Here is a 23,811-nt window from a genome sequence, read left to right on the forward strand (position 1 = left end):
GCATTATTTATTCACTTTTTTTAAACCAAGTTGAAAATATAGCTTATGCTCTTTCATTTGACACTCGTGGAATGGTTCTAACGTCATTTCCTTCGGACTTATGTTATTGCAAAAAAATGCTCTCTGGGATAAATAATTTGAATAAAATTTAAACAATTGAATGAATCGTTTTGAAATTTTTGTCACATATTAAGCACCAAAGAACCCTTATTTGACAATTTCAAAGCTGTACACTAATTTTTACAACAGTTATTGCGAAAATCATTTTTTTGCAATTCTGACCTTTTTTCGCAATTATATTAACAATAAATTAGTATATCAAACTTTGTAATGCGTCATTTTAAAGATTTTTCCATAATCTCGAAGATATTTGTACTAAAATAACCAGAAATTTCCCTGTTTTCCATTGATTTGAAAAAAAAATGAAAAATGACATTTTTGACACTTAATTGTTTATAAATAAAAATGGCCGCAAGATCCTACGCAGGAAATTTTCTCTTATAGGTATTACCTGCCGAAAAAACTCTTCAGTACCCTGGCTGTTCAAGTGTCATGGAAAAAACCTTATTACCCTGGACTGTATGGATTTTAACTGACTACATACGATACGTGAGGAAGCCATCATACCACTAACATGAAACTATTCTCTACATATAGTGCGAAAAGAACAGAGTGTTTAAAGAAAAAAATCTATGTAATGTACCTCTCGATATTTAAAGAGCCTCACGTAGACACCAACTCAGTACTTATTCTCAAGGAAATTTCACCTCAAAACGTCACAGAGCCTCCATTAAACCATCTCGTCTCCCTTATGTTGCGCTGTGCTTACCGCTTACCTAGTCGACAAATAACTCTTATAGGTGTCAATAAGAACTGTTTACCTTATGTGCCTTTCTGTTTTTAAAGTTCTGTTAACTGTTATTTTTTATTGTTAATTTAGTTTTGTTTCCGGTAAAACGCATGTTAAAGAGTAAAACCACCTATCTTCTTTGTTTCTAAAGATATCAGGTACATTCAAAAAACAAAATGTTCACAAAATGTAAGACTCAATACTATTTCAATGTATACTAACATTTGTACCTCATCCTCCCTACAAGGTGTCACAAAACTAACATAAAAAAACATTTCTTTTCTTCCACCCGGTATAAGTACAAAAAGAAGTTTGAGTAAATCTTTACACAACTGTGTAAATAATCTAAATACTAAATAAAAATATACTCGTATAATAATAAAAAAAAATAGCGGAATCCGTTAATCGGTTCACGAAAAAATCAGCTATGAAAATGAGCATAATTTTCTATATTCCTAACTTTTGACGAGCAGTTTAAATACCGTATCAAATATATCAAATAATGATAAATAGCATATAGTGCATATAGATTTTCACTTCGGAAAAAATCAAACAATATTTTTGTAATTTCATTAAGAAATGTTTAATAAACAACATATCAAAAAGTTCTACTCGAGAAGTGGGTGCTTCATTTTTTATTAAACAAATGAACTACGAAGTTTGATGTTTTTTTAAATAACTCCGAAAATATAAATTTCAGAACAAAACTGATTTGACCATTAAAAAATTCAGAAAATTTTACAAAAACAACCTTATATAAAGAATTTTCTAAAATTAAATCTGTATCTTCTATAATTTTTTATTTATAACGCTAAAGTCACCCTTCTCACAAACATTGGCGCACTGTAAACTAGCGTACGGCGAAGTGCACGGTTGAGTTATTTTAATGTAATTCTTTAACTAATGGATCAAATGGTATTTTACAAATTGAACCTAAAAGAAGAGTAATTAAGCTATCTTATGGCTATAATAAAAAGAAATAAAATGTATGGGCATAAGTACGGTGGGGGCGGAAAGTGAGCCTTACATGAATTTTGTTTAAAAATGATTCAAAAATGTGTAACTAATACAATTTTTCTTATAAAATCCTCAATTTTGCACAACTTACCTTTCAAGCATCGTACTAAATGATGTTTCATTAAAAAAAATCTCAAAAATTTAATTCAAATGACATGACGTCTTAAAAAGTGTAATTTTTGAAATCTTCGTAGTTTTATAGAATTACCCCCACTTTAAGACGGTATTACTCAAGTTTGAATAGATATATTACAATTTTATAAGTGCTTTTTTAAAGATTAGGATGTAATATTGAAAATGCACTGAATTATTTTACTTTAGAAATGAAATAGACTATTTCTTTTTGAGAAAATTAAGACAGATAACAAAAATGTAATACAAAAACCGAAAATTACCAGCTAAAAAAATGTTTATATAAAGTGATCAAAACTTTGTTCTGTAAAACTTACCTAAAATAAATTTGATAATAAACTTAAAAAATAATAAATGTTTAGCAAAAAAATTTTTTAAGCTCTTATATATTATGTCTGCGTAACTTGGAACCTATTGATAACTTTTTTATTATCACTTTTACGAAATAAATTTATTCTTTATAAAATACTCTACATCGTATATAATCTAAGATACAATCATCAAATATCAAGTTTAATGAATTTTATACGAGGTATGTCAAAAAATATGAATTTCACTCAAGAGTAAAGTATCTTTAAATTTCACAATATCGAAAATTGTTATTAAGTAACGTTGTTTGGAGTTATAGAATTTGTTTTAGTGTTCAATTACATCCTTCTAATTAAAATATTGTGAATAATAAAGGCACTTAACTCTTAAGAAAAATGCATGTTTTTTACATACCTCGTATAAAATTAAAAAAAGTTTAATATCTGATGATTTTATCTTAGATTTTAGACCAGGGAGAGCATTTTATGAAGAATAATTTTTTTTCCTAAAATGATAATAAAATAGTTATCATAATTGTAATAAAATGATGATGAGTATCCGTAATTTGAGAAAAAATTGAAAAACAATTTTTGATTAGAATAATGTAATGGTATATTTAAACATAGTTTTTAATCTCAAACAACTTTTCATAATAGCATTTTTTGATATTCTGAAATATAAAGGTACTTTACTCTTTAACGAAATTTATATTTTTGACATAACTCGTATAAAATTGATAAACTTTGATATCTGATGGTTAAGTTTTAGATTTTCGACTATCCAGAGCATTTTATGTAGAATAACTTTTTTTCGTAAAATTGAAAAAAAAATGTTTCCATGTGGTTCCTATCTACGAAGACATACTGTATAATAGCTTATGTATAAGAATTTTCAAATTTTAATGCCATATTCGGATTCAGTATAATCAAAAACAAAATAGAAACATATTTGATCAAAGTAAAATGATGAATTTAACGATATTTTTAAAATTATTAACACAAAGCAATTGTTATTGTTTAAAAAATTAATAAACAATTAGCAGCCAAATCCGCGAGTAGAACTTTTTACTTTAACATGTATATAAATTAACAAAAAAGGTTTTAGAAAAATATAAGCTTGTTTGAATTTTTCCGAAACAATGCATATTTTCGTTCTAATTGCACTCCCCTAAAAGGTATTATTCTAAACAACGAAAATTGTCTTACTAAGCTCTTTGACCAATAATCTTTTAAGTCCTCTCTTTAATGGATTAACTGAGGTGGGAAATAAAAATATGCTATTAAATTTACTGCCTAGTTAATTCACCTTTGGTTAAACAAGTGAAAAAGAAGTCGATATAATACAACAAACCCGCATATATTTGCTTCATAGACCTAACAAAAGCATTTTATACAGTCAGATTTAGCGATAAATTACAGAAAATGAAGCAAAGAGGATACCGGCAAACATTTTGGAAGTTATAAGACAAAAGAACAATAAGAACACAACAAAAATTAAATCGAACGACACCACTACGGCCAACATACCAACACCAAGGGGAATCGGACAAGGAGATAGCCTCAGCTATATTCTAATGGATGAAATAATAGATGTGGAATCGCTACATCTAGTATACACTCGGTTACAGTAGAATCACTATAGTGTGCTATGCGGATGATGCAGTCCTCATTGCAGAGAATGAAGATGACCTACAAAGACAACTTCACCGATTCTACCAAGTATGTCGACGATTCACCATGAACATATCCATGCAAAAAAACAAAATGCATTACTATTGCGAAATGTTCAATTAGATGCCAGCTCGTGGTAGAGAGGAAACCCGTAGAACAGCTAAACCAGTTCAAATATCTAGGTGTAGATTTACCAAGTTATCATGACCCAGCCAGAGACCTAAGGGAACAAATAAACAAGGCCGTAATTATTCCCGGATGTTTCAGAGATGTGATCATATATATGAGAATGGACAGCAAAGTTAGAATTTATAAAACTTGCATCAGATCTGTTATGACCTCTGGTGTTGAATCAAGAGAAGGCATCAATAAAACCAAAAGCATGCTACGAACAGCAGAAATGAAGACAATAAGAGCAATAGCGGGGAAGACAAGAAGTGATAGAATACGAAACAACATCGTCAGGTATGTATGGCGTTCAAGATATAGTAAGATGGGGTATGCAAAGACGAAGAGAATGGTTCAGTTATGTAAAAAGAATGGAAGAGCACAGACTACCAAGAGTTGCGCTAGAAGGAAAAGCAGCTGACAAGCATTTGGGAGACCACCAAAAAGATGGAGAGATAGATGGCAGTTTACCTTTCAAGAAATACTTCAACGTCGGAATTAACAGATCGACAGATCTACAACAAATATAAGAGGAAGAAGAAGGATTAAAGATGTTTAAGCTGCAGACTGTACTTGCACAAGCATATTAAGTAACATTAAATATTTAATAATAAAAAAATAATGAAATATACACTGTTTCAATAATAGTTATTTATTATATAAGTGTTAAAAGTACACGTTTAAGGCACGCACGTGAAAGTTTGCAGAATGAGCGAAGCGAATTCTGCAATTCACATGAGTGCCTTAAAAATGTACTTTTTAACACGTATATCATACAATATTTTTTCTACAAACGTCTTATATATCAACAATTATAATTTATTCATTCTCAATTACAAGACAATATCTACAAAAACGTTTACTTGAACTTGACTGATATTCCATTTTTATATTTTTCTTGACATTAAATCAAAACTGCCTAAACTGTCAATACGTAAATCATAATAACTGTAGAATAGCATCTTACTTTTATTGTTGTATATTCTAACAAATTTTAATATTTTTTTTTCTACGAACGTGTTAAAAATGCAATAATACAGTTTAAATTAAATTTAAAAAAACCTTTTAAACAGCCTTTTTCACATTGCGCAAGTTGTACTATTAGTATTAATGTTAATAAAAGAAATATAAATATTTTGACGTTTCACAATTTGACAATTCACTTTTAACTGCAGTGCCTTAAAAATTTTAAAGCACTAGTGCCTTAAAGTAGCTTTTTTAACGTTCGTATGGAGTGCTAAAAATTACATTTATCTACTCTATGTCATATTATGTATAATTTTTTAGTTTGTGAAAACTGTCATTATAGATAGCATTGCGTGAAGGGTTTAAAGTGTGCGTGAAGTAACAATGTAATTTAAATGGGATTTACTTTTTCGCACACTATCAATGGGTTTTTTGGCACACTTTCATATAATCAAATATCCCTAACTTACTCGTTGTCATGGTGATGACAATACGAGCAATGACTTACAACAGAATTTTTGACAGTTTTGTGGTTTGAAATTAGTTAGGATTTTTAAATGTCAAAGTTCTAAAAATTGTAGAATAGAAATGAATTGCAGTGACGAAGAGTTACAGTTTATTTATTTGTTTATCGTAGATAAAATATTGTATGAATCTGAGCTTTAAGTACTTTTTGCGAACTTACGCGGTATATATAAATCGCGTGCGTTCGCAAAAAGCATAATTCGCGAACTGTTTCATAAATAACTATTTTAACACGGTTGTTATGGTTCTATGACATAATATTATTAAATATTCTTGTCTCTTAATATTAAATATATTCCACGGGAAAAAAATTTCCGACCTTTTTGAAAATTGTTTTCCTTAAAATACCTTTTTTTGTTCCAGGTCGACCAGATCAAGTTCATAACTGTACTCTGCTCAATATCTCAATGACGTCGTTTAATATTCGATGTTCAGAAGGATTTAATGGTGGTCTTCCTCAATCATTTTTATTAGAAGTAAGTACATAAAAATATTGTATTGTTTGTTTTTGCATCATTACGTTGTATGACACAAAGGTCTTAACCTGACCTTAACCACTGACATGCGGTATGACATACCCCGCCAAAATTATATTTTGTAAAACTTGTTTTATAAAAGATTCCTAGAAAACCGTCTGTGTACCTTCAAGTGGTGTGTAATTGTACCTGCTCTCAACTGCTGCAGTTTTAGTATGGTTTAAACGGGCCATTCACGCTCTGATTTGTAGTAACTCTAGTGCAGCGTTTCCCAATCGGTGGGTCGCGACCCACTAGTGGGTCGCGGACAGATTTCGGGTGGGTCGTGGCGTGGCTCTTACAGTAGCTGAGTGACGTACAGAGTACAGAATAGCGTATCAACATGGGTGAGGGATGGGTCGCGAATATGAATAAACATCAGAAGGTGGGTCGCCAGACATAAAAGGTTGGGAACCACTGCTAGTGGTACGACAAGAGAGAGATAGTGATACTACTTTGTGGTACCTCTAGTCGTACTACCAGACTATTCACGCCCCAACATTTTATCTTTTTAGTCGCCAACAAAGGTCTTACCTTTCAGCCACCTGTTTTCACGGTGGTGTACACTAAAAAATGTATCGAGTAAAGTCTATGCAAAATATAATTCGGAGGATTTGTGTTTTTAAAAATTGGGTACATGAGTTGAGGTTTCGTAATTAAGCATGCCATAAGTTTCGTTTCTCTATCATTTGTCTAGGGCTGATATGAACTAATTAATTTTTACGACTCTTGTAATTTTTACGACTTGTTAAGATGTAGGGTAGTTATATTCTATTTTAGTAAACTAAACTAGAGCTGGGATTTGCATCTAAAAATGAATAGTAAATTTGCATAAGATGCCAAAAGAAAATAGTTTTAGATTAATAAGAAACTGGTCTTTATTTACAGAAAGGAAAAAGGTTTTTTCCCAACAAAAATTAGATAATAAATAATCGTGTATTTTAATAAGGGTAATTTTTGTGACAGTTTATTTTTTATTAAATATTTGCAAACTAGGAATGTTTGCGTAAAGAAACTTGTAGACAACCCATACGTAATATACTGCGAGGCATAAGTTAGGGAAATAGAAAAGTTATGCTCATTTTCATAGTTGATTTTTTCGTGAACGGATTAACGGATCCCGCTAATTTTTTTTACTGTTTTAGATATTTCTTTAGTATTAACACAGTTGTGCAAATATTTACTCAAACTGATTTTTTGTACTTATACGGGGTGGAGGAAATGAAATGTTTTTCTTATGTTGAGTTTGAAACACCCTGTAGGGAGGATGAGGTAAAATAATGAGTATGCATTGGAATCTTATTATAGTCTTATGTTTTGTGAACATTTTGTTTTTTGAATGTGCCTGATATCTTTAGAAACAGAGAAAATATACTGTTTTGTAGTTTAACATGTGTTTTAACTGAAACAAAAGTTTGAGACTCCCTTTAGGGAGGAAAAGGTAAAATGGTGGTGTCGCGCATCGATACTGTGTTGTAGGCTCATCTTTTGTAAACCGTCTATTTTTTTAATTTTTCTGATATCTTTAATAACAAAGAAACTAGACGGTTTTACTTTTTAATATGTGTTTTAACTGACGACTGCGATACGTGAGGAGGTCGTGGCTTATCATACCACTAAGACGAAATTATTTCCTTTATATAGTGCTAAAGAAAAAGAGTGTTCAAAGAAAAAGAATATGTGTAATGTACCGCTCGATATTTAAAGAGCCTCCAGGTAGATACCGAATCCGTATTACTTTCAAGGAAATTCCACCCCAAAACATCATATAGCCTCCGTTAAACAATCTCGTCTCTCTTATGTTGTGTTGTGCATACCGCTTACCTGATCGACAATCATTTACGTTATGTGCCTTTCTGTTTCTAAGGTTTTGTTAACTGTTATTTGTTAGTGCTAATTTAGTCAGTTAAAATACACGTTAAGGAGTAAAACCACCTATTTTCTTTGTTATTTTCTTTATCTTTAGATAGCTAAAGATATCAGGGAGATTCAAAAAACAAAATGTTCACAAAACGTAAGACTACAAACATAAGAAAAACATTACTTTTCTTCCACCCGGTATAAGTACCAAAAATAAGTTTAATTAAATCTTTGCACAACTGTGTAAATACTAAAGAAATATCTAAGATAATAAAAAAAATTTAGCGAAATCCGTTAATCCGTTCACGAAAAAATTAACTATGAAAATGAGCATACATTTTCTATATCCTTAACTTATGACTTTCAGTGTAGTAGAAATTTTTAATCCAACATCCAACATCGGCATTCACGTTCCAACTTTCTTAGTAATACCACTAGTCGTACCACTAGTGGTATTACTAGTAGTACTACAACCCATTCACGGACTGATTTTAGATCCAACATAATATGTCGTACCACTAGAGGTACTACAAATCAGATTATGAATGGCCCGCTTTAGTCTTTGAGATATGTTGACGTAAAGTTTTCTTGCGGTATCACGTACAGCATGTCACTGTTTAAGTTTCTATAGTTAAAAGCAGCCCATTCAGTACTCTTTCATTAATTAGTACGGCAGCAAGTTCATCCAGTTGTTTTACTTTACCGATCCTAGTTTTTTTTTAATTCAGTTCTAGAGGATTTTGTAAGAACCTCCACCATTTTTTAATATTATGCATGCGTTCATATTTTTTTGAAAAATATAGTTTATTTTATTTGGAGCAGTATTTTATTCACTGACTTGACGTTTCGCGTGTACCTAATTTTTTTATTTGCGTACACGTTAGCGTGTACCTAGACACAGCGTAAAAGATTTTTTCGAGCAGCAGCCGCAAGACTTCTCTAAACAGGCTGTACATCGGTTCGTAAAACAATGGGATAAATTCCTTACCTCTAGCCCTTAACCTCTGACATGCGGTATACTATACCGCGCCGATATATTTTGTTGTAAAACCTGTTTTATAACAGATTCCTAGAACACCATATGTGTACCTTCAAGTGGTGTGTAATTTGTACCTGCTCTCAACTGCTGCAGTTTTAGTATGGTTTAGTCTTTGAGCTACGTTGACGTAAAGTTTCTGGCGGTATCACGTACGTGATACCGCCGTAAGTTTTTTACATATACAGTAGAACCCCTCTAATCCGCCCTCGTATGGTCCGACGCTCCGGGTAATCCGACCTGCCCGCATGCCCCGGCAAATTCCTTCAGTGCCTGCTCGAAATTCTTTCAGTGTTATTTCGAACCTTGTGGTGTGTACGTATGTTTTCAAAATGTCTGCGAAACGTAAACACATTACTCTCTCGTTAAGTAAAAAACTTGCAGTGCTTCAAAGGCTGGATAAAGGTGAATCACTACAAAAAATTTCCAAGGAACTGAACGTAGGCGTGACAACAATTAAGGATTGGAGGAAAAATCGGAAAAACATTGAATCACATACAATGACGATAGATGGAGAAAACGCTCTTAAGAATCGAAAAACATTGAAAAAGCCTAAACTTGAACTGCTTGATAGTGCATTATGGATGTGGTTCAGCCAAGAAAGAAGGAAGGGAACTCCGATATCTGGCCCAATCATAAAAGAAAAGACAATAATTTTGCACAAAAAACTAGAAGTCGGAAGTGAGTTAAAGCTAGTGAAGGCTGGATTGATCGCTGGAAAACCCGTCATGGTATCCGGTTTATCTCAATTTGTGGTGAAAAATTATCTGCTGATGCTGAGGCGGCTAACGAGTTTTCGGTGAAGTTTCAATAAATCGTAAAAGAAAATGAACTGTTACCTTGCCAAGTCTATAACATAGACGAGACAGGCCTAAATTACAAAATTCTTCCCAGTAAAACCTTAACTGCACCAAATGAAACCGTAGCGGGAACGAAACTCTTAAAAGATAGGTTAACTGTTGCTCCTTGTAGCAATGCCGATGGTACACACAAGCTTTCCCTGTTTGTTATACGTAAATCTAAGAAGCCCAGGGCTTTCAAAAACATAAATTTATCATTATTGCCGGTTTATTACCGCATTCAAAAATCTGCTGGATGGACTGCAATCTTTTCAAATCGTGGTTTTTTGACGAGTTTGTGCCACGTGTTTAGAAGGATTTGAAAAAGAAAAATCTTCCCGTTCGAGCTCTACTGCTATTGGAAAATGCACCATCGTATCCCTCTGAGGAGGATTTAGTAAAAGGAGATATAAAAGCTATCTTCCTCCCACCAAATGTCACATCACTTATCCAGCCAATGGACCAGGGAGTGATAGAATGTTTTAAGAGGCGTTATCGCCGAAAATACATAAGTTCTATCTTAGAAAAATCCGAAGAAGGATATGACATTTTTCAAGCCATGAAATCCTTCAACATTAAAGATGCTATCTATACAATGGGCACACAAATAAAGTCATGGGCAGAACTGAATCCTGACACGCTGAGAAAATCTTGGCGTAAGCTTTGGCCAGAAGTTATGACCGAAATTGACCAGATCGAAGATGAGCAAAACGACATGTAGGAAATCGTTAAAAATCTTCAAACCCTGAATAATTCAATCCCTGCTGCTGAAGTTGAAGAGTGGATTGAACAATGCGACAAAAACTGCGAAACCAGTGAAGTGCTGAATGATGACGACATTGTTGCCGCGGTTTTGGAACGTGATGGTGATGAAAACGTGAACTCAGAATCCGACAGTGATGTTGACGAACCTCCTGTCCAGATTTCACACACCGATGCCAAGAATGCATTTGAAATCGGCCTTCAGTACATAGAGCAGAATCCAGCATCAACACCGATGGACATCTTGTGGATCAAAAATTGGAGAAACGTTGCAGCTAAGTCCAGAATTTCGTCTTGTAAACAGAAATCTATCACTGACTTTTTTTCCAAGTAGACTACTAATTTTTTCAGTACATATGTACCTTTTTTTGCAATTAATTTAATAAATACCTAACAAAGAATTCTGGCATTTTAATGCAATATAATTATGTACATATGTATGGTTATTATATCACTGAAGAGAATAATACAGGCTTTTTATCTTGTACAGACGTATTTAATGACTTTTTCTGATAATCCGACCTTTTTTGCGTTCCGACCATACTCCTAGTCCCGAGGGTGACGATTAGAGGGGTTCTACTGTAATTCAGTTTATAAAGGATTTTGTAAGAACCTCCACCATTTTTTAATAATAAGCATGTCGTGTTCATAATTTTCTTGAAAAGATAAAGTTTATTTTATTTCTAGCCGTATTAGGCGAAGCAACGAAGCACTAACAAGCCCAAAACCTAGGAACTTTGTGCAGTAAGATGAATCGTCATGCAACTTTTTGCATTCGATTCGAGAAAGTGTCAGGCAGTTTTGTGAACTAAATTGATCTCCGGCAAACAATTTTGTGCATGAGAAAATGCATTTTTAAAGTGCAACTGGAAGAGATGTAAAATGAAAAATTTAGGTCTCAGGAAATATTAACGGAAATGAGTTAAATTTTTATATTTGGAGGTTTTGGAGGTCACTGAATACAAATTTCATGACGGCGATGGTCTCCGAAGTACCTGGTGCCGCGGGTGGAGAATGAAGATTGGATCGAAAAACTGAAAAATACGTTTTCAATATTTTTCAAAAATCTATCGAATGACACTAAAGACGACCCCCCACTCCACCCCCCGGAGGTGGGGCGTGGATAACTGTAAAATCTTAAATGGAAACTCCCATTTGTTATTACAGATTTGGATTGCTTACGTAAAAATAAACAACTTTTATTCGAGACATTTTTTCGAATTTTGGGATAGATGGCGATATAATCGGAAAGACGTTATCGGGATACCATAGGTAAATTATAGAAACGGTCTAATATCTCGAGAAATATATACACTTCCAAACGAAAGACCAAGAAATAAGCAAGCAAGCAAGCAAGCAATTTGATTCAACCCCACCTGTGGGAGATGTCCACCCTATCGAAAAGGTACATTCGGGTGTAACAATTCATTGGGGCGAGGTGTTTTGACCCGAGTTTAAAACAGAGATCACCCCACGCACGCTGATGCGCGATGGGGGCACAACTATCGTAGTCAAATGCTCTTCACAATGGAATCCTGGGTAATAAGATTCCAATGTGGGGTGACCAAGAAATATGTGTTTAGTATTTAATATTTTTTAAGAACCTATCAAATAACATCAAACACGGTGGTGGGGGGGGGATAACTTTAAAATCTTAAATAGGAATCCCCATATTTTATTGCAGATTTGGATTCTTCATGAAAAATAAGTTACATTTATTCGAAACATTTTAAGAATTGTTGATAGATGGCGCTAATAAATAGTATTTTTCCGATTATATCGCTCTCTATCCATAATTCGAAAAAATGTCCCCAATTAAAGTTACATATTTTTACGTAGGGAATCCAAACCTGCAATAAACAATGGGGGCTCCTATTTAAGATTTTAAAGTTATCTTCCACCCCAACTTCAGGGGGTGGAGTGGAGGGTCGTGTTTTATGATGTTAGATAGTTTCTTGAAAATATTAATCACGTATTTTTTGGTTTTTTATTTGGAAGCGTATTTCTCGAGATATTAGACCGTTTCTATAATTTACCTATCGCATCACTAAAAACCCGTTTTTCCGGTTATAGCCCTATCTATCCACAATTCGGAAAAAAATTTTAAATAAAAGTTGCTTACTTCTACGTAAGCAATCCAAATCTGCAATAACAAAAGGGGTTTCTATTTAAGATTTTAAAGTTACCCCCACCCCACCTCCAGAGGGTGGAGTGGAGGGGTCGTCATTAGTGTCATTCGATGGATTTTTGAAAAATATTAAACAGTTATTTTTCAGTTTTTCGATTCAATCTTCATTTCCCGAATTGGTCGATCGTCCCGCGAATTATTTGGTAGTCCCAGGTGACGAGTTCCACCCTGCAGCCCAGGTACCTCGGAAACCTGTAACAAGTAAAAGAAAACTTCTGTTGGAGTGAAAGTAAAAAGAAAGATATACTCCAACAGAAGTAAGGAAAAAGGCAGTAACTAGTACTACAAAAATGAAGGGGCTTGGGATGTAAAGAAGAGAGTGAAGTGGCTTCTATGTGGAGAAACCGCAGTAGGGAAAAATACTACGTTGCAGTAGTACTGAAGAAAGGGAATAATAAGGGATAGAAGTAGAAGTATGAAGAGACAGAGGCAAACGGAATAGAGTTGGCTAGCAAGAGATGCAAGAGAACAACTTGACACTCAAGGATGGATACGGCTCGTTTGCATGCCTGTCGAAGAACAGTAGCTCTAAGTAGATAGTAATGATGACTAAAAGGTGAAATAATAAAATAAGAATAATGTACTGAAAATGAATGAAGATGAATAATTGCTAAAGACGAACAAAATAAATAAAACTAGGGGAAAGGAGGGTAAGATGGAAGGATAGGGCAAGATGGAAATTACCTATAAAACCCGAACTGCGCAATAAAGCGCCCGGATCCACACTCACACAGATGCAGGCGAACCTCTTCCATTTACAAACGACGGCTCAATCAGTTCAGGTCAGCTAATGAGTGTACACGCTTCCTTCTTATTTTTGCAGTTAAATACGCAATTATTGAATTTTTGTGATCCGATTATTTAAACAAGGTGTATAATATTATTATTATGCATTTATACAAAGTATCTACTAGGTACAGGTTATCTGAATTGATATTTAAATAAGAGAAATAATAAAGCATTTTTAAAATATTGATATTTTTATTGGAAAGGGGCATATGGGCAAGATGGAAAATTGCAACTTATGGCAAGTTGGAAGATAATAGTTAGGCAAAAATATCAGCAAGGAAATAGGAACCTGCGAGAATAAAAGAAAAGGTAAAGGAAAAGGGACAAAAACAGAAAAAGTTAAAAATATTGTACAACATTTAGAACAGTCTTCACAAAATGATGTGTTCTTTGTATGTGGTGAACGTTATGTTGAACCACCCACAGAGGACTGGGTACAATGTCCTGTATGTAATGGTTGGGCACATGAATTGTGTACCGACACAGAAGATGGCAGTTTTATGTGTGTAAACTGTAAAATGTAGTGCTTTCCTCTACATTCCATCTTGCCCGAACAAGCTTTCCATCCTGCCCTCAGGGTAAGGGCAAGATGGAATTTTTGACATTATTTTTTAATTACTCATAAAAAAAATTCTACTTATTAATAATATTTAATGGCTGACTTTTGTAACTGTATAAGGTCTCTTTAAAGAATGATTAAAATGAAAGTTTTGTATTACGTTGTTTTATTTTTTTACACATCATAAAGTTAAGCCTTCCATCTTGCCCTCCCTTCCCCTAACTAATCATGGGCGCCATGAAAATGATCTTCGATCATTCTCCCAGGTATCTTACACTGCTGTCAAATATTAAATATATTAAATATATGAGTATATGGAAATATAAAGGAAATAAGAATAAATGATATACAAAATAAATAAACATTTATTAAAAATTAACTACCAGATTTTTAACAATCTCTGAGTTAGATCAAATTGAATATAATGTGACTCTAAAATGACATACGTTATACTTAAACATTATATATTCAAGATAACAATAATACTGGTACTTGCATGTACAAAATTATACATCTTAATAGGGTACAACTCACATGAGTCTTCTACCAACTGGTGATAGTACGCTTGCTACGTACGACTAAAATTAAAACCCGAAAAATAGGACTAATATAACGAGCGATCCACAATTATTGGGATCAAAGCTATCCGTGCAAAAAAACACGTATGTCTTGTTTTAAAATGAAAGGCCACCAGAGTGTGACGTCACGGCCAACTGCGGCTATGTTCAGTGTTATTATGATGACTTTTCCAAACAAAGAATACAGATTGAAAACAACTTGAAAAGATAAGTATCCAATCTCAAGACCTTTTCATTCATATAAATCTAAAATTTTGCTTCCTCTGCTACTTTTTATGTTCAATTATAGTGTTTCTTTAAGATGACGTTCGTACACTGACAAGTTTCTGTCAAAGTTGACGTAAACTAGAAACTATATCTGAATTTATAATAGACATGCACTGTATAGCTTTCTCTGTCGTTCAGAGCCACCTATGGTGACAATAATTTTGGATCACACGTTATATATAAATATCCATGAGCCTGACTAAGGGAAAATACTAAATGAAGAATTAAGCAAATGAATTAATAAAAGTTATAAAAATGAAGCTAAGATAATTACCAAAACGATGACCTAAATTAACCGAACGAATGAAATAATGCAAATAAACAAATAAATATTTGGGAAACAAGCAAGTAATATTACAAACTAAATATCAAACCAATAACGTATAAAAACCTAATTTTCTAGGCTATTACCTTGTGCACACAAGTAACTTACACAGACAAGTACAATAGTTTGGGAACCAAATATTAATATACACAAGTATGTCATATAAAAAACAAAGGTAAACTAAATCTGAAAAAAAACATAGTGCATTAAACCAAATGTCTGAAATGTAAAAACCAATAGTTACTTAAAGCACAACACTAAATGTTCCCAAACCAATCCCTTCATCGAACGACCTCAAGGTGAAGACCGATGCTGAAATCCATAAAATTAGCACCAGAGGAGGTGCTGAACCATGTTTCCTGTAGGTTCAGGTGTACAGATGACTGAAAATGGGACTGGAACGTCCCATAGCTTGTTCCCAAATAGACCTATTCCCATGATGACTTGACTGTGGCTGTAATGGTTTCCCTAGGTGGTCAAAGGGCTACGACTTCACCATGTGGTTTCTCCAAAATGGCTAAAAAACATTCCCAGTTTTATTTCTCATATAAACCGGTGAGCAAAAGTAAAGAGAAGAAGAAATAATTGAGGAAACTTTTTAGAAGCAATAATATAGAAAAAACAACCATTAAATGGAACAAAAACTAATCTCAGGTAACCTTGAACTATTTTGGGTGTGAAGACATGAACAAATAATGACATTGAAGTTGAAATTGGAATATAAAATATGATTTATCTGAGAAAATATGATATTCATATAATAATAGCCATCTACATACATTTTATATACCTTTATGAAATGGTATGGAATCAGGCAAAGATAGTTATTTGACAATTTATAGATATATAGGATGCTCAATCGGTTTAAAACGTACAGAGAAGTAATGATAATTAATTCCAATATTAATTTGAGGACTTCAAAAAATGTTTGGTTATGCAAAAGCAAAAACATATTAATATACTTATAATTTCTCTTAAATGAATATTAAATAAAATCAAAATAATCTACATCCTTTATGGTAGGGGAGCAAAGTATGCTAAATATGCAGTCACTCGAGCGCTTTGGAGACCTATTGAATTGTGAAGAGTAGCTCCTAAAACCAAAAAAAGTTAAGTAACATTTTCCATTTTAGGGGAGCTTGCCGTTTTTTAATTTAATTTTACACTTCCAACAATCCTTTTTTCCGATTATAACGCCATCTATGCATAATTCGAAAAAATGTTTCGAATAAAAGTTACTTATTTTTTCGTAAGGAATCCAAACCTGCAATAAAAAATGAGGGCTCCTGTTTAAGATTTTAAAGTAACCCCCCATCCCACCTCCGTGGGGGGTCGTGTTTGGTGCTATTCGATATATTTTTTAAAAATATTAAATAAGTCTATTTTACAGTTTTTCGATCTGATGTTCATTTCGCGAAATATCGCGGGATTCGTATTTAAAATATTAAATTTACCCACCACCCCTCTCCGTGGGAAGTCGTGTTTGGTATCATTCGAGAGATTTTTAAAAAATATTGAGCACATATTTTTTAGTTTTTCAATCTGTCATTCATTTCGCGAAATATTCGCTTTTTTCTTGTGAAAATTTGGGACTCGCCCATTTCCTTACGCCCGGCTCAAATCGTCAGATTTTTGAAATATACACTCTTTTGCATGTACTTAACTTACCATATCTTAATCTGACAATTTCGGGGTTTTTTAAGGATATATTTTTTTTTCGGGCCCCCCTTAACGAACTCCCTTGTGTTAAGAGCCAATATATGGTAGAGGTACATATGCACGGTACCAGGTTTCTCCCATATGATAAAAATCCCCGCTTGGGCTCCCCTACCATTACTTAATAGATTGACTAATAAAGTTTAACGATGGGACTAATATTTTAAATATTCCACAACAAAAAACATGACAATGGCTACCTAAAAAATTATTACAAAAAAATAAATTTCACCGAATTATTCCTATTCAGGCTCCAACAGGAGTTTTGTCACACACATGTCTCCCTACTCCAGACAATCCTTGGTGGTAACTTTTTACTTTAAACTTTAAAATTGATGTTACATCAAATAAGTAGGATGGAACTCATTCGCCATTTTATGGTACAACCAACCTCACATACAGCCACAAGTCAAGTAACGAACATTCCTTAGTCCAGAAAGCCACTGCGCATCCGCTAGGAAAAATATTCTAATTCGGATTTTTTGCATAATCTTACTCAAAAAGGACTCCTTTTAACAAATCTGCATGTTGCCAGGACCAAAAGGTGGTCAAAAATTTTTTAAACGTTTTTTTTTTGTTTTTACCCTAAAATTATTTTTTTTTACATGTAAAAAAGTTTTTTAAGTTTTTTGGATCATTCCAAATAGAAAAGGTCTTTAGTGACTTTTCTCTAAAAATGATAGTTTTTGACATATAAGCGATTAAAAATTGAAAAATTGCGAAATAGGCCATTTTTAACCCTCAAAAACTATGTGAAAAACTGAAAATTTGAATGTTGCCAAGGTAGGTAGATATTCTTTAAACATCGATTGATGAAATGCCGAAGAGTTTTTTGCAATAGAATATTCAAAACTCCTTTGTTTTTTAATTGCTGATCAAGTGTGCGCGACACTATTTTCCACCGACAGTATGGTGCAAATGAAAGGAATAAATTCGTTATTTCGTAAACTGGCGACTGTAAGGAAAAATCCTGAAACAGATCGATTTTTATTTTTAAGTTATGAGATTGTGGCATATATGGTATACTAGTGACGTCATCCATCTGGACGTGATGACGTAATCGATGATTTTTTTAAATGAGAATAGGGGTCATGTGCTAGTTCATTTGAAAGGTTCTTCAATTCTCTATTCAGTAATAAAAACATTTACATAATTATTTATACAGGGTGTCCAAAAATTTTTTGTTAAATTAAATTATTTGACAAAAAAAGTAGTAGAAGGACCCCCTGTATAAATAATTATGTAAATGTTTACATTACTGAATAGGGAATTGAAGAACCTTTCAAATGAGCTACAACACGACCCCTATTCTCATTTAAAAAAATCATCGATTACGTCATCACGCCCAGACGGATGACGTCACTAGTATACCATATATGCCACAATATTATAACTTAAAAATAAAAATCGACCTGTTTCGGGATTTTTCCTTAAAGTCGCCAGTTTACGAAATAACGAATTTATTTCTTTCATTTGCACCATACTGTCGGTGGAAAATAGTGTCGCGCACGCTTGATTAGCAATTAAAAAACAAAGGAGTTTTGAATATTCTATTGCAAAAAACTCTTCGGCATTTCATCAATCGATGTTTAAAGAATATCTACGTACCTTGGCAACATTCAAATTTTCAGTTTTTCACATGGTTTTTGAGGGTTAAAAATGGCCGATTTCGCAATTTTTCAATTTTTAATCGCTTATATGTCAAAAACTATCATTTTTAGAGAAAAGTCACTAAAGACCTTTTCTGTTTGGAATGATCCAAAAAATCTAAAAAAACTTTTTTCCATGCAAAAATAATAATTTTAGGAAAAAAACAAAAAAAAACGTTTAAAAAATTTTTGACCACCTTTTGTTCCTGGCAACATGCAAATTTGTTAAAAGGAGTCCTTTTTGAGTAAGATTGTGCAAAAAATCCGAATTAGAATATTTTTCCTAGCGGATGCGCAGTGGCTTTCTGGACTACCTCTCTCCTTCCAAGAGTACGATGTCAAACTCACAGAACGCGAAAGAATGTCGACCACCAGAGGGCCGCTGCCTTAAATTGGTTTAATGGTGACGTATTGAAAATAAATAACTTTCTTAAAATATAAGAGAAAATAGTATTTCTAAATTGAGAATTACCAGAAAATTAGAAAAATTTAATTAAGCGATCAAGTGAAAATAATTTTAAAAAATAATTAAAGCGCTAAAAATGATATTATAACGGATGGACCGTTACAGATCATCGCTGTCATGAAATTCGTATTCAGTGACCTCCAAAGCCCCCAAGTATAAAAATTGAACTCATTTCGGTTAATATTTCCTGAGATCTAAATTTTTTCTTTTTCATCTCTTCGAGATGCACTTTAGATTTTTAGATGCATTTTCTCGCACAAAAAATTTTTGCCGGAGATTAATTCAGTTCACAAAATTGCCTGACACTCTCTCGAATCGAATGCAAAAAGTGGCATGACGATTCATCCTACTGTACAAAATTCCTAGGTTTAATGCACCGTTGCCTTGTCTATATTTTATTTTACAGCAATGTGAAGAGTCATTCCGTAGATGATGTAAAAACAAATACAGTAAAATAAGACAAATTCATACTGAAAACAAAGCAGAATAGGCAACGGTATCACATACCGCATGTCAGAATCTACGTCCAGAAACATTTACGTCAGTAGTTAAGTGCTACTGATAATTATTCGAAGATATATGTGCCAATACTTTTTTATGAAGCAAAGATGGGTTTCAATTGAATAAGCCACGTAATATCTCTTTAAGTTATTAAAATATTATTTTTAATTTTTAGGTTAGAGAAAGTCAAAGTCAGGAATTAAAAAATAACTTAACATCTCCTGTAGCACGTTTTTCGGTAACAGGATTAGCAGCTGGGCTACAGTACCATGCAGTATTATTTTCTTTTAATGCTAAAGGTCGAAGTGAACCGGCAGTGATACAAGCGGCGACTTTGCGACTTCCAGAAAAACAGTTGACGGCAGAAAAAGGTAAATTTGGTTTTTCATATTGAAATCACCGCAATTTATGAAATATAGGGTAGAGTGTAGAGTTTACTAGTATAGCATAAAATTCTTAATGGTTGAAAGTTGAGTTAGTTGACAGAAAAACTCCACTTTAGAAAACTTAATCTCAAATTTTATAAAATAATTACATGGTGAAAAAGCGTTAAAGTTAACAACAAAAAAAGTGTATCTACTTTGTACGCACGTAAGAAGTTATACTTCTTTGTTACGATTTAAATAGATTTTAAAAATTTATTCAAAATTACCTATTTAATCTTAACTCTAGTAAAATATAAATACCACAAAGTTCTGTAATTGCGCTAATTAAACAAAAAAAAAGGGGCAACAACATGCAATATTCTCAAGCGGTCACCCATCTAAGTGTTAATCGCGCCCGATACTGCTTGACTTTGGTGATCGGACGAGAGAACAATTGGACCGCTTTATGTAATAGCGGATTGTACCACAATGTATTTTTGAGATAAACGGGTTTAAAGATTTTAAATTTGTTTTTGGTGCTATTTCTAAAATCTATAAATGACATGTTTCGTATTTGACAGGTTAATATAAAAAAATTCTTACATGTCGTTTAAATTTTTTAAAAATAATTTATATTTTAAACGTTATTCGATCAAAGGCCGTTTAATTCGTTAATGATTTTTTAAGATATGCATGATAGTCCTGTCGCCAGGGGGGGGGTACAACGGCCTCCTTTATTCAGATGGACTTACCCAAGTTTCTTTTATGTATTTTTATTTTTATTTTGGGATAGAGACAGGTTTTCCATTAGGCCACAAAATTTGCAGTTTGGAGGAATACAAAAATTATGTACTTCTGGTTGTACATTTTGACTCGTTTACTTATGTCTACTTCTGGAAAATTTCCACCGAGATTTTTGCTAAAATATATTTTGAAAGGATTTTCTTTCAAGAGCAGTATTTTTTAGTTTGAAGCCAGTTAATCGAATTCTCATTTATATCGTTCTTTCTGTTTACACTATTTTTTAAATATCGCAAACTCCTTTAAGCTCTTCTTTCTGTGCCATTTGAACCGTTAACTTGTTTCGTTTTCTACATTTTTTGATAACGTTTATATAATCATCTAGAGCAGTGTTTCCCAAAGTGTGGGTCGCGACCCCCTGGGGGGTCGCAATGAGGTACTAGGGGGGTCGCCGGAAATTTCCAAAATAAGACAAAAACACTACTTTGTTAAATCATGTATTTTTATTTTAATAAAGCCGTAAATAAAAATTAACAATTAATTATCAAACGAAACATAAAACTAAATATTAAAAGTCCTTAAAAGTAAAAGAAAAAAATAAAGTCAAATATTACAATGTTAATGAGACCCATGCGCCTGTTTTTTTGAAACTAGTCTTTCAAATCTAGGCTGTGTATTTGAGACACACACAATTATATCGTTTTCAAGTACGAGACGATTTCTCACTTTTGTTTTAATGGCAGTCATAGACGAGAAACTTAACTCACATAAATATGATGTTACAAATGGAACCAAACATTTTACAGCTTCATTCGCCAACTGAGGTTATTCCTGCATCTTTTTGGTCCAAAATTCGTCCGGGTTCTGGGAAAAAAATTGGAGCTTCAACATTCCATCACTTGATATTTCAATAAGTTGTTCTTTCATGTTTATTGGTATTTCAGCATGTTGAAAGGAATCGGCTAAAAACGGATTCAGTATCCATCTGCAACTGTCGTAACTGTTTTGAATTTCTTCGGGGAAATAATCACAGAGCTGTTGTTTTAAATTAAGCAAAGTAACTTGCATGCCTGCATAAACTTGTTCAAAATTTGTAGCACTGTAACATACATTTTCTATAATTTCCTAAACGCACTGGAATGAATCGAGCTGCTTTTTGCCAAGTGAAGTTGACCATAAATCGATTTTTCTTATAAACCCCTGAATTTTATCTGTGGCTGTAATTATATTAATGTCGCGACCTTACAAATTACTGTTCAAAATATTTAATTGTTCGAATATATCAGCAAGGAAACCTAGTTTCAAAAGCCAAATAGGATCGGAAAATTGATTTTCATATGGGGACTTCTCATCTTTCAAATACATTAAAAGCTCTGCTCTTAAGTCAAATACTCTTTTTAAGACGTTGCTCCTTGAAAGCCACCTTACTTCGGTGAGATAAAGAAGATTTTGAAATATAGCACCCATGTCTTCGCAGATTTTTCGAAAAATACGGGTCTGTAAAGCTTTTCCTTTAATGGAATTTACAACTTTAATGATGGATTTCATAACACAGTCCATTTCAGGAGGTAAAGCTTTTGACGCCAGAGCTTCTCGATGTAAAAAACAATGTTTCCATGTGACATTAGGCATTATTTCTTGTAATCTGACGACAAGACCAGATTGATGTCCTGTCATAGCTTTAGCGCCATCTGTGCATATAGCAATACATTTTCCCCAGTCAATAACATATTTACTTGTGCGTTTCACAAAACTGTCGAACAAACATTTTCCAGTAGTATTGGTCTCCAATGAGGAACAAAATAAAATATCTTCTTGAATGCCATTATTTGTATCATATCTTACAAACGTAATAAATTGGGCACAGTTAGATATATCCGTGGATTCGTCGATTTGAAGAGAGAAGTACGTGTATTTATTAAGATTTTCCACAACTTGCGCTTGAATATCTTCTGCCATATCACTAATTCTTCTTTGGATAGTATTATTTGACAGAGGTATTGTTTTTAACTTTGCAGACTCTTTTTCACCAATCATTATATGTACCATTTCAACAGCTGCTGGCAAAATCAGATTTTCAGCAATTGTGTGCGGATTACTAGTTTTGTAACGCAATAAGCCACTTTATAACTTGCTAATAATGCTTTTTCGTTAGTAGTGGTTGCCAATTGAAAAGTATCTTGCTGTTTGTGAAGGACGTTCAGCTTTCTTTCAAAGAATTCTACGGGTTTGTCTTTTTTATCTGGATATTTGCTATTTAAATGTCGAAGTAACTTTGATGGCTTCATGCTTTCGTTTGACAATACTTCTCCACAAATAACACATTGTGGTTTATTGGAAATAATGGTAAAACCATATTTAAGATATTCATCACTGTAAAGTCTGTTTTTCTTTTTATTACAGCCACTTTCAGACGTAGATGGTTCTGCACTTCTTTTTAAAAACTTATCCATAATTTGTAATTTATCGTAGACGTAAATACGTAAACGGGAATACGTAAGTCGCAAAATATTTACTCATTACTTAATACCGCTGCATTCGCCACAACGTGCTGTTTCGAACTGAGGTCTCATTGCACATCGCCGCTTATATAAAGCCAAAACGAGGCTACGAGAACGTTCCAGAGTGCCATCTAGTAGCGAAGTAAGGAGTAGAGCCTTCGTGAATATCATTGAAAAGTATTGCGATATAGACACAAAGATGTCGCGGTGTACAATGTGCAGTCGACTTTTTATTATTTATTTTTATTGTAAATGCTAGTCTGGCAGAAGTACTACTAGTGTACTAGTGGGACAGATCGCAATTATTAAAATAATTGTTGAATTTTTTAAATGTATTTAGTTTGAATTTAAACAGTAAAGTAAAATAAAATTTGAGAAACCATCAGTTGTAAATTAGGCACGCTATTTTTGTCGCTATTTTGGTTTGGGTGATGAGTAGGGGGTCGTGAACAATTTTTTTAACAAAAAGGGGTCGCGCTTTAGATAAGTTTGGGAAACACTGATCTAGAGTATATAA

The 23,811-nt window shown here is 33.2% G+C and overlaps 1 protein-coding gene across 1 annotated transcript in view; it reads left to right on the forward strand.

The window, feature by feature from the left end:
• LOC114335279 (nephrin-like) overlaps window positions 1–23,811 on the forward strand; it is an 838,863-nt gene that overhangs the window by 739,403 nt on the left and 75,649 nt on the right. Inside the window, exons 9-10 of the mRNA XM_050649180.1 lie at window positions 6,001–6,113; window positions 19,863–20,058. Coding sequence (XP_050505137.1) covers window positions 6,001–6,113; window positions 19,863–20,058 — 309 coding nt within the window. The remainder of the gene's footprint in view (window positions 1–6,000; window positions 6,114–19,862; window positions 20,059–23,811) is intronic.

Source organism: Diabrotica virgifera, chromosome 4, assembly GCF_917563875.1.
Source record: "Diabrotica virgifera virgifera chromosome 4, PGI_DIABVI_V3a".
Classification (NCBI taxonomy): Eukaryota; Metazoa; Arthropoda; class Insecta; order Coleoptera; family Chrysomelidae; genus Diabrotica; species Diabrotica virgifera.